At 42.4% G+C, this 13,177-nt stretch overlaps 1 protein-coding gene across 1 annotated transcript in view; it reads left to right on the top strand.

The window, feature by feature from the left end:
* LOC117283094 (homeobox protein vnd-like) overlaps positions 1 to 13,177 on the top strand; it is a 93,121-nt gene that overhangs the window by 31,901 nt on the left and 48,043 nt on the right. Inside the window, exon 3 of the mRNA XM_033755470.1 lies at positions 5,680 to 5,825. Coding sequence (XP_033611361.1) covers positions 5,680 to 5,825 — 146 coding nt within the window. The remainder of the gene's footprint in view (positions 1 to 5,679; positions 5,826 to 13,177) is intronic.

The raw sequence follows: 13,177 nt of genomic DNA, 5'->3' as shown, positions 1-13,177 counted from the left end.
ACCGCCATCTGTGAACCGATTGTCCCGGAAATGTGGGAGCCTCGACGTCTCACAAGCCTATGGGCCTCCACTGCCTGTTACAAGGACAGTTTTACCTCGTTTACCATGTTAATATTTCTCCTATCCTGTCACCTGTTTCTAGGTCATGGTATTTTCAGTTTTTCTGATATAACTGTTGTGAGAATTTATCATCTTCTCCGTGCATGCTACACGTCACAATCACCTCAATTTTAACCATTTTATAATTTAACAATATTGTTATAAATTAAGGTCTTCACTGTGTAATTTCCTCCAGTATTCCATTACTTTAACCTACTTTCCTTATTGTGAGATAGAATAAAAGTAGGCTTATGAGATTACCTTGCTATCTGTGTATGTGTGTGTGTCTGTATTTGCAGCCCCCTGAGCAAATTTTGAATGCCTGATCCCATCTTTATGAAACCTGGCATACGATGCTACATGAGCCCATTTCAACAGAGCAATTCACACATCTGTCCCACTAACAATGTTAACACTAGAGCCTCTCAAATTGTTGAGCTACTAACCCTAATATTACTTGAATGTCTAAACTGATCGTAATGAAACCAGATTAATATTATGCTAAATGAGGCTGTCTCAACGGCGTAATTCATGAATCCCTCACATCAGTAATACCAACATTACACTCTCTAACATTTTAAAGCAAAAAAAGTACAGCTATCCTTGTAACAGGCCGTGGAGGCCCATAGGGTTGTGAGACGTTGAGGGTCACACATTTTCTAGACAATCGGCTCATAGATGGTGGCAAGGTTGTCAGCCTTACCCATCAGCCGCCCTTTACACCCAAGAAGATTCCTGGTACTCATTTCTGTTAGAGGCTGCTGACTCAACCTGGCTGGAAGGAATAGGTCAATTGAAAAAAGTCCAATGATCTCATCGGGACTTGAAACCGCGACCTTCCTGCTTTTAGCATAGTGCCTCAACCAACTACGCTACCTCGTGCCCCTAACGTTTTAAAGTAGTATGTTGTTATTAAGCCGGTCACGATAGCCGAGCGGTGTAAGGTATGAACTGTCTTCGCTCGCTCGGAAGCCGGGATCGTGTGTTCTAATCCCACTCAGGGCATGGATGTTTATTTTGTGTTTGTGTTGTCCTGTGTTAAGGTGGAGACCTTGCGACGAGCTGGTCACTCGTCCAAGGAGTCCTACCGTCTGTAAAATGTTCATGAAACTGAACATCAGAGGCCAGGGCCCAAGGGGGTTGTAGAGCCAGTGGGGAAAAAAAATATTGTTTTATTAACCTGGCAGACCAAACCGTGTAAGAGCTGAGGAGATTACCACAGGAATCGAGAGGCTTGATAACTTCAACTGTGACAAATACAAGCAGGCCTATATGAAGATCTAGCAATTGTCACTGAGTCATTCTGCAGTGCCAGGCAGTCATAGTTGGTAGTAGTTACGGGTAGGAGCCGAATATAGCAGCAAGAAGCAACAGTGGAAGATAGGCATGAGTATGTATTGTAATGTCAAATTTTGTCGACAAAAATCACACAATATATCTTTTCACGTACAGCAACAAGGTTTAATTCGTATTTTTAGCTTCACTTCATTTATGAGATCACCATGTTGCCTATGTGTCTATGAATCCCCACTAATCATTTTTTGAATGCCTGAACAAATCTCTGTGAAACTTTGTATGTATATCACGGCATCTGAGCCAGTCTCAACGGCGTACTTCATAAATCCCTCCCATAAGTTTGTGTGTCTGTATGTGTAGCCCTTCTGTCGTTGCTAGGTAATTATTCGGTAAAAATTTTACCCCTGCAACGAATACAAACATAACACTAGAAGAATTGTTGGACGCCTTGTTTTCTATGCAGTCCGTGTCATGTTGTGGCGTATAGACCCGTTGTTAAGAGGTGACTCTGTAAACATCAGCCGTTGCTATGTAATGCACGCGCGCAACAATTGAGGAGGTGTCATGTTACGTGACGCGTACAGCCGTTGCTATGTACCGCCAGCAGCATATGCGTGTGTGGTGACGTCACACAATAGTACAAGAGGTGGCGCAGGAGGTGTTCTCTGTGGGTCCACTCTGAGGCTATATGACTCGACAGACCGAGTTCAGTTCAGAGAGTGATGCAGAGCAGTTGAGGGTTCAGCTGTTGGTGGACAATGGAAGCTGAGGAACCTCCATTGCGAAGATTCGTTACTAGAAAACACTGCAGAGGAACAGCCAGTGTGGAGAGCTGTTACCAAGTAAAGACCAGTGGAAGTAGACTTAGTGCTCAGTGATTTGTTATGGCCCTGTCCATACTCACTAATACATGTGACAATATTAAGGAAAGTAAGTGACTAGTTCTTCCCAGAAAGTCTTGTTTCTGTCCAGTTTAGGTAGCTGTCTTTTCATAACCTGAAGTTAGTATGGTACATGTAAGCCGAAACTGCCACTACGAAGTGTCCGCGGAAATCGGAATGTACCTAAAACCGTGTCTCTGTGGAAGCTGGGAACTGCAAGATTCTCCTTTTGAAAGGTCAATATGAATTTCGCGTCGTTATGTTGTTCTTCACGTTCGAAGTTTCTGAATATCCAGACACCCCTGGCCCGAGGAATGCAGAGAAGCAGGTACATGGCTTTCACAGTTTGTCCTGTAGTCTGACAGTTTGCGACTTTGGAAAAGCCAAGAGTTAAACTGAAACACTTGTCTGGGAAACGTGACTCAACAATGGTGAACCTGGATAGAGTTTCGAGTACTGCAAGTGGGCACGGCCCTCAGAACAACAGTGGCACATCTGCTTCTCCTAACTTCATAGGAAACAAATCTCGGAAAATATTATCTTGCAATATTCGAGAAGAATTCTACCTCTATCTTTCGGGGTAGAAGAGACAGCTTGCTTAGTCGAAAAGTTGTTAATTATCTACTTGACTACCCGACTTCATATACCAGAAATTTCGGAAGAACATTCTGTCTCCGTCTTCAGGGTAAAAGGGGAACATAACACTCCGAAATTTTGGTAAATATTTACTGAACTATATGACTGATAACCCAGAAGTTTCGGAGGAACCTCCTGAGTCAACCTTAAGGACAGAAGGGAAAGCACGTTCCTCCGAAACGTTGGTAACTATCTACCAGACTAAGCGGGGTCACGTCCAAAAAGACACTAATCTTTATGGCAACAACCGACTGAGTTCCATGTCTCATTGGTTTCTTTCTTATCGTGAATCTTCCAATTTGGAACGATGTCAACAGGCTGACTATGGCCCGAATAAAGAAGAACATAGACAGTTCGGAAATTCGGAGAAGTAGAAAGACGTTTGGAATAGTAACTGGTAGACTCTTCTTTACCTTTAGGAAACAGCCCACTGAATGCAAGTAGGAGCAAGGTTTTCGACAGGAATCAGCGTTCTCTCTTCACCTTCTTTTTTAGCTATCTATAGGTTTCCCCCACACATTACTGATGAGTACAAAGGACATCAAAATCGAGTGTTATCTTCTGGATTGTGACACCATGTAGTCTGGTAGACTTCTACTTGTTCCTTTCTTCTTATTCGTTAATTGCTTAGCATATTTTGGGTCCTGAAGATGCAGACAGTTCTTTCTACCGAAATGTCTGTGAAGTTTTAAACGGACTACACGGCGTCATATGCCAGAATATAAGACAGGTGAGGACGCCAAATGCAAGGACGGTATAAAAGTAGGGTTAAGTTATATGTAGGATCATATTCTGGTCACTGAACTTAAACTATTCAAAGGTCACTGAGCCAAAATTGCGGACGTTTGCCGCCCAACAGCAGTCACTAATACCTCCGGTAGATGGGGGAAGCATTATAGATACTTCTCAGCCAGTAGAGCCGGTCTCGCTGGCTGGGCGGGACTGATGGTAAGCACCAATACCGGTAGGATATAGAGGCTGGTAGAAATCATAGAGGGAAGCACAATGGACCACTACAGGTCTAAGTGCATGGGGAAACCCACCCTCTCTAATAACTAACTAACTAACTAACTAACTAACTAACTAAACTATTCAAAGTACAATGCTAATTCTGCCACCGTACTGCTGGGTTTCCTACGATTCTGGATACAGCGATTGATTTCCTGAACAGCCTTAACCGGATCTTTTTGTAGCGGAGGTGTCAAAGTCTGACGTAGGTGACAATGAAGATTATTGTCTTCTCAGACGAGAGGGCTTATAGCTTGATAAGTGTTGCCAACATTTCAGAATAATCTGTTGCCTCCAGTTTCAGAGTAGGAAGTAGCTGGACAGCAATCAGCATGGCATAACGTTCAAGAAGATTCTTATATTCGTCTTGCACCACCTTTTCTGTGTTGCAGTAGCGGAAAATTATAATCATATTTAGATCAGCGTCTTTTTACGCGTAATGCAAAAACCACCCCTGTTTGAACCGTAGTCTTCCTTAGGAAATTCTTCCATATTCATCGGGTTTTAGCTTCTTTGGAGTTGTTGACAATTTTTTACAAAGCAAGGCCATCAGACTTGCGTCTAACCACCATTCTTCAGGACCAGGTCCCTGTATTTATGTACCCCTGGTGACAGGGTGGACCAGTTATAGCGCTAGGTACCGGGTTCAATTTCTCTCGCCTTCTACGACTCACAGATTTACGGTGGAAGTATTCTATATAGTGATTTTAAATTACAGTCGGGGGTTCAGTGACATAATTTTCAAACAGGAAAAACAAAATAAAACTGCCTACGTAAAATGAAAGTATAACTGAACCAATCAAGACTTCGACGCAGCGAGTAGGGCGTTACTAAATAAAATTATTTTAGTTAAACATTCATTTTCCGCAAACGGTTTGATTTTATTGAATCTGATTTGAAAATATAGGTCACGGAAACCCTGACAATAATTTAGAATCGCCCTGTATCTTAAGATATAATTTTGTAGCATTAAAGTAGATACAAGAATTGCAGCTTGTACATACACGTATCATGTGCCTAAAACATATGTGAGGGGTAAGTCTATATAGACATGATTTTTGGAGCTTTTGTGCCTACTATTTTTTATTGCTAGTGGGATGGGACTAAGTCCCTTGTGCTGCGGCCACTTCTGGCCCCAGCCCCAGATGATAGGTGAGGGTGATTGTGGAGCAATTTGTGGAATGAAGATTGGCAGGGGAAACCGAAGTATCCAGAGAAAACCTGCCCCAGCGCCAATTTGTCCACCACAAATCCCACTTGACCAGACCCGGGATCGAACCCGGGCCACCACGTTGAAAAGCCAGCGACTAACCGCTTGAGTTAAGGCGCTGCCTTTTGTGCAGTCCATGTGCAACTTCAAATAGTGAACGAAGTTGCACATGGACGACAAAACGTTACTAGATTTTACTTACCAAGACATGATGTGAACTACTGCCACCACACCGGAAATGCAGTACGTTTCTTCCGCGAGGTTCCTGTCTCAGGGTGTGACAAAACCGACTCAAGGAGACAATCAACCAAATAATAGAGGACGCTCATAACAGCTCAGTTTAAATGTCTTGTTTTCATTAGGACAGTGACTGACGCATTTGCTCCAACCGTCGGCTTATCATGAGCCATGTTTTCCACACTGTGAATAAGGTATACTTGAGATAGGTGAGCCTTGTGCCCCTCTTGACGGCCCATGGAGCGGCTTTCAAGTGGGCAACAAATTCCCCTATTGTGCCCTTTGGTCTGAATGCGTGCCGTCACTTTACAGGCTGCTCGATAACCTTAAGATGCCGACCCGAACGTCTGGCTTCCACATCTGTGACATCTTGGACCTCAACGACGCTACCGCGGAGGGCAAGCCGAGCGCCGGCGGGGAGGGGTTACCCGAACCTCCCCATCAACTACACCATGCCGGTACGTATATGCACATACTGGGAAAATTTTGCGAACACGTACATTGTTTCCATCTACCTCTACCGAAACCTTTACCGTTCTTTGCATATCGTCCTTAATCCCATCCTGAAATGCACGGACCCGTATATTGTGGCCACGCTGTTCTTCCTTCTCCTGTGACATGTCCCACTTTTGTTCTCAGGCTTCCTTCCTACCCCTATCCACTCGCGGCACCCGTGCTGCACGCCGCGGATAAACCAGTTCTGTACCTAATAATTTAGGTTTGTCTGCATCATCATTACTATAGAATAAAAAAAGTAAAGTTGTCCCTTGGGTTTAACTAATTAGCCACTACGCCATGAAGGAGTATGGGGAATGTACATATAAATCCACATTTTCTTGACCTCGGCACTAATTTGGGGTAAGTAGTCAGCTTCGTGCCCAGGCCGCTGTACCCCTTGGTAAAGAGCCCTCGGTAAACATTGGAAAGGAAGTTGGATGGACCCCAGATCTGGTCTGGACGATCTGGAGAGGAAAGAATTCTTGACCCTATAGGGACTAGAACTCCGACGCTTTGGTCGTCCAGCCCATAGCCAGTCACTATGCTACGCTATCCGGGCTTCTTATTGAATAATAACAGAAAATTAGAATATACAAAACAACAGTTATGTCCGTGGTTTTCTATGGCTGCAAAACTTGGTCTCTGACATTATGGGAGGAACATAAACTGAGGGTGTTTGAGAACAGGATGTTGAGGAGAATATTTGGACCGAAGAGAGAAGTGACAGTGGAGAAAACTGCATAATGAGGAGCTTCATAACTTGTACTCTTCTCCAAGTATAATTAGAATGATCAAGTCACGGAAGATGAGATTGGTAGGTCATGTAGCACGAATTTGAGAAAAGTAATGCATATGGGATATCGGCGGGAGAGCCAGAAGGAAAGAGACCACTAGGAAGACCAAGACGTAGGTTGAAGGATAATATTAAAATGGATCTGAAAGCAATAAGACGGGGTTGTAAGGACTGGATTTATCTGGCTCAGGATAGAGATCAGAGGAGAGCTCTTGTGAACATGGTAACGAACCTCCTGCGTCCATAAAATGCTGGGAAATTCTTGAGTAGCTGCAGAATTTGCGACCCCTCAAGAAGGGATCAGCTGCATGAGTCATGAGTGACTTAATGGTAATATGTAGTGAGACTGACCTATGTTTTAACTTGATTTCAATCGTTTTGTTATACAATAATCAAATTATGCTGCATAAAGGCAGAAAAAGCTTTAACATTATATATACTTTTTTTTTCTAAACAGTTCCCGAACTTAAAGTCTATGCATTATGCGTCCTATGATATTCTGAACATGTCACTGAGGTGTCTTGACACGGCTCAAATGGATTTCTTTCGTTAGTGGGTAGACAGACGGCCGGGCAATTGATTAGAGCACCGCCACCATGGTGCTTACAGTTGCGCCATTAACGTGAGCCCTTTAACCCAGTTTCCTTTATCAAAATATGGTCTCAATTTAGCAGCAAACATGCGACCATACCTGCGTAGCTGCTTGCCTATGTTAAGTGGGCTACCGAGTACTCTTGATGGTTGCAGTGCTAAAAGGATTTAAGGGCCTTCATTGCCGTTATTATTGTGTCGTTCTAGTGCAACTCATATGGAAGGTCGCGTTCGATTGACTCGGCCTTTAAAATTACTAAAGGAATTTCGAATAAATTACGTGATGCGGTATTTTCATAAAGCTGTCCAACGAACTGGTCTCGTAGCGTGGTTGGCTGAGGCACTATGCTACAAGCCGGAAGATAGCCGGTCTTATTCCTAATGAACTGAATGTTTTTTGTTTTTTTTTTCAATTTACCTAATCTTTCCAGCCGCACTATGGTCCTATGGTCGACTGAGCCTCTAACAGAAATGAGTACCAGGAAACTTCTTGAATGTAAAGGGCGGCTGGCACTTAAGGCTGACAACTTCACCTCCATCTGTGACCTGACTGTCTAGAAAATGTGTGAGCCTCGACGTCTCACAACCCTATGGGCTTTACCTTTTTTATCTAAAGTCCCCATACAAGCACTGTATTGAAAGTGTGACTTGAAGTTTTCACGCCTGAAATTGAAGATTATGGTCTTAACAGATGTGAACCCTTGCAGTTTTGTAAATGGATACCGAAGTTTCAGAGGAAATTGAAGCCTCCATCTTTCATCCTTTAAGATGAAGGTGCAGGTTTCGTCGAAAACGTCGGTAACACTGAACCAACCGACACTGGGTCACATCCCAGAAAACCGTAATCTCTTACTGATTGTGTCTGGGAACAGCTCGTTGAGGAGAATGTTTGGAGCTAAGAGGGAGGAAGTGGCGGTGTGTCTTGTGGAGAAAAGTGCATTATGCGGCAAATAGGGCAATTATTAGTACAATGAAGTCAAGGAATATGAAGTGGTCGGAGCATGTAGCACGAATAAGACTTCTCATTTCAATTATAATTCCACTCATGCTCCATTTTCACATCTATCATCCGGGGGTAGAACAGAGGTTCCACTTGTGATGGTACCAAATAAATCAATTTCACACCGCCAGAATAAAACTGAAATTAAAAACATAGAGGAAGGTGAGAAATAAACAGGTCTACTATACTTCAGCCCGAAACTATGAAGGCAGCAAGAAGCTTGCAAGACGTGAAGATAATATTAAAAGTTGATACACCCTTTCACGACAGGTATCGAATATATTGTCTAGGGGGGAAATTGTGTTGAAACAGCCACAATAGAAGAGAATGATTGGTTGTAATCACATTAGTACAACATACGAAATATGTCAATAGCTGGCACCAGGTACGACATACGTTGTTTAGAGGCAAGACCAGTCTTTCACATGATCTTAGTATAAGTATGGTCTTTTGAACAACAAATTTACACTCACGTAGCCTTGAAGTTTTTGGTATGAATTTCTGTGACGGAAGTTAAAGGGTTCAAGTTGGATCTGTTTGGAAATGCATAAAATTGGACATTAAAGGGATTAACTATTAAAAGAAGCACTTGTCAGCTAGTTCATAAAGACAGATATTAGAAATGACAGTAAAATGATACACTTCATCATTATCTCAATGTATCTTCTTATGTAACCTAGAGTCGGACATATAGAAAACATGTCACTGTCCGTATTGTTGTAGGCTTTGCCTAGCAACCGCTGTTTACTCGTCGTTGCTAAGCAATGTAGCTCGCGTTGTCACATTTGCTTGAACGTGGGCAGTTCCCACTTTATCAGCGAAGCGTAAAAAGGACTAGGCCTATGCATGAACTCAGAACGGGGAGAGAGTGACGAATTTAAATAAAGTTTCGAGGCCCCCATTTCACGATAGCAGATGAATGAGGCACATTCGAAGAGAGTACGTGCAAAATGTGGCCTACAAATCTACAGTTACGCAACTTCACCAACCTGCTCTCTTTTTTTTATAAATCAGATCGTGTTATCATCAAAGACTTCTTATCAAGACTTGATATGACGCATATTTAACAAAATAAAACAATATAAAACTACATGGAGTAGAATTATTCTTAAGAAGCTGATAATCTATCAGCTAAACAAGAAATTCGAAGCCATTTTTAAACAAATTATTACGTCATTCACGAGTCCACAATTGGCCCCTATTTTCATCCAGTTCGATCCAAACCAAACCCTGCAGCATAGGCTACATTCACGGCTAAATCTCTCTAATGTTCTCTTCAATGAAGGTATTCTGATTAAAATTGTGTAAACATTTATTTTGTCTCATAGAGGTATTGGGTTTTCGGACTCTATCCATCGTCCTGGTTTTAAGATAACTAAGAAAAACAAGACGTTTCGGAAACTGGATCTGTTTCCGTCCTCAGGTGAGGGAAAGCGCCTATTTTGTTGAGTCCCTTAGAAAGAGCTAGCCTCAATCACTGGTCCACTGCTCTCTTCTCTATTGGTTACTTCACGACGCTGTCTGTAGCTGGGCTCCATTGCGTACATTAGTACGGTGACAGTGGAAGGAAGCAGTTCTGAACTAAGCGAGGCATTATCCCGATATATTTCGGTGGGGGGGGGGTGAGGTGAGAAAAACTACCAGAAATTTCAGTTAGGATAGCCAGTGTCTCCTTGTCGAGATACGAACCGAGCACCTCCCGATGCCGCTACTCTAACCTGTTCAATATGCTGTTTCAAAGTCCCTCAATCTCTAAAGCTTGATACCTTCTGGGACTTTAGTAAATAGCTATCAGATTTGGGAGAAATATGTCTCAATGAGGTAGCGTAGTTGGTTCAGGCACTATGCTACAAGCCGGAAGGTCGAGGGTTCGATTCCCGACGAGGTCACTGGATTTTCAACTGAACTATCCTTCCAGCCGCACTATGGCCCTGGGGTCGACTCAGCCTCTAAGAGAAATGAGTATCAGGAATCTTCCTTTGGGTAAAGAGCGACCAGAGTCTAAGGCTGAAAACCTCACTGTCATCTTTGAGCCGATTGTCTAGAAAATGTTTGAGACTCGACGTCTCACAACTCTATAGGTCTCCACGGCCTGTCAGAGGGATAGTTTTACCTTACTTTAACTTATGTCTCCATCTTGAGGCAAAAAGAGTCACTATTACCTTAAAGGTGGATGCAACAGTTCCTCCGAAACGTCGGTAGCGTTCTGTCACACTGAAGAAATCTTCAAAGTCAAGTTCAAGTTCAGNGTCATACTGAAGAAATCTTCAAAGTCACTGCCGTAAACTCATCAGGACTCAACTTCTCCCTTTAACGTGAGAGACTTCGTTTCATACGAATACAAAACAGAAGAAGAAAGTACGGTTTTGTTTATTTTAATCTGTATGTTTCTAGATGACAAAATGAAGGGGAAAAACTGAATTTTAGCCTGATTCCAATACTCTCAGCTTCTAGTGCTGGAGTTTGTTGTGTGGTTTAGTTTCCGGGGCCAAGCGGTGTCCAATGTTGAGGAGTTGCCGACGTTTCGGCAAACCCTGTCGCTGAAATTTCTAGGTTTATTGACTCCTGGATGGATTTCAGTAGGTCTTATGTCAGTGTGACGTAAGGTAATATATAAGACTTGAAGCCGTGACCGCATGAATAAAGGCACAATCCGACACACTGCCTAATGGGAGATCCAAAACCCTAGCTAATCCAGAGTAACTGGGTGGGTTCATCCGGGTTACGGAAGCAAAAGTGGGCCCTAGACGATAAAGAATAAATGGGAAGTGTAATGATATAAGCAGTAACTTTCATTTAATGCATCCTGTTGTGTTATAATATACAATTTCTTTATTAAAACCGTCACAACACAACTATATTAAGGTCACTGCCTAGTTTGGCTCTGCTACATGTTTCGGCTATTACAAGCCATCATCAGGCAAATACATGGTTAACATGTATACACCACTGAACTGCAGTATCAGGGTTCAGTGGTGCATATATGTTAGCCATGTATTTGCCTGATGATGGCTTTTAATAGTCGAAACATGTAGCAGAGCCAAAGTAGGCAGTGACCTTAATATAGTTGTGTTGTGACGGATTTAATAAAAAAAAATGGATATAAGCAGTGATGATGAAAATAAATAAAAAATCACTCTTGAACTTGAGAACTCTAAAAAGAAAGTAAATTTATTCATAGATAGAAGACTCAGAAGTTGTACTTGTTTTTGAACGTAATACTGCAGGTCTGAAGAAACTGTCAAGTTTTGTCTGAACAGACAAGTGACTCATCTGCCTTCCTAGACGCCACGTGTCTTCTAAAGTATGTACTCAACTGTGAACAGTAATTTTCATATTTCCATATTAACTGTAACCAGATTAGCGAGGGTTAATGTACGAGCTGCAAAAAAGAACCTCCTTCCAAAAGACACTATTCCTGCATATGGAAATCGCAAGATTCGCCGAAAATTTGGAAAATAATTGATGGAGTCTAGCCCCGACGTCTTAGCCCACTACATGAAACTCGTAAAGGTGCGTAGTTTTGACGCATTGCAGACGAAACAGTGGCTCTGAATGTACCAAGTATCGATAAGGGTACACAAGAATTCGTTTCACTGACCGCGCACCACTTTGGGCCGTTCTTCTTCTTACCAGTCACGTGGCGGCAATATGACGGTCACCTTAATGGACTCACTTCCATATCGACCAGCACACAGAAACACTGTGGTCACTCTTTGTCACGTGGTCGCTGCTTAGCATCTAAATCGATGGAACTGCTGGCATTCCACAGCAGAGTCCTGGCTTCGAGACTCATTTATCCGGACAGAGTAACCAACAAGAAGTACACGATTGGTGGATCTGGCTGTCAACACGATAATAAAGGTAAAAATAAACCAATCGTTTTACCTCTTTTAAGTTTAAATTTTAACTTTGAAAATTTTTTAAATTAGAAAAATTCTCGCAACTTCCTGACGGTTGCATGTATTATATGATTGTGAAGAGCAGGACATATGGATCCATGTTAGTACAATTCAGTAACAAGATATGTATTTGATGAGACGGCCTGAAGATGGTCCCATATGCGGACCTAAACATGTAGTAGCCATCATATAAAACCAATGTGAGCAGTTATGTTATGCTGACGGCCAAATGCCACAAATTATGACACACAACAGGATACGAACAACGAAGAGAAGTGCACAAATTTGCAGAACTCCCTGTACTGGGCGACAGCTCCTCCTGCTATTGTACCGGGAGAGACTAGCTACGGGCTGGACGACCGAGGGATCGGAGTTAGAGTCCCGGTGGGGTCAAGAATTTTCTCTTCTCCACGTCATCCTGACCGGCTCTGGGGTCCACCCAACCGCCTGTCCAATGGGTACCGGGAGCTCTTTCCTCGGGATTACAGCAGCCAGGCGTGAAGCTGACCACTCACCTTCAGCTAGTACCGAGGTCAAGAAAGTGTGGATCTATACATGAACTCCCTCATACGCCTTAATGATGTAGTGCTTAATTTGTTTAGCACATGACATAATTACCTTTTACCTGTTATTGTATGTGCCTTAAACATAAATTAGCTGCTTTCCGAGATCCGTGAAGGTATAATAGTTTCTTTCAATTCGTATCTGAATTTTGCCCACATAATTTATTTATGATTTTCGGAAGATTCTCAGATTAAACAGAATCATCTCCCTGAACAGTATCGGCCGGCTGATTTCTCATAATGGAAATTCTGTGTTTTCTTTATTTATACGATCTCATATCTTCTAGATCAACCTTAATAACCTGCATAACACTTTAAAATAGACAGGTAATTATGTATACCACAGGCTTCAACAATACAAACACTATCTATCTATCTATCTATCTATCTATCTATCTATCTATCTATCTATCTATCTATCTATCTATCTATCTATCTATCTATCTATCTATCTATCTATCTA

Source organism: Cryptotermes secundus, unplaced genomic scaffold, assembly GCF_002891405.2.
Source record: "Cryptotermes secundus unplaced genomic scaffold, Csec_1.0 scaffold561, whole genome shotgun sequence".
Taxonomy (NCBI): Eukaryota; Metazoa; Arthropoda; class Insecta; order Blattodea; family Kalotermitidae; genus Cryptotermes; species Cryptotermes secundus.
The sequence above is the reverse complement of the archived record's forward strand: the minus strand, read 5'-3'. Positions and strand labels throughout refer to the sequence as shown.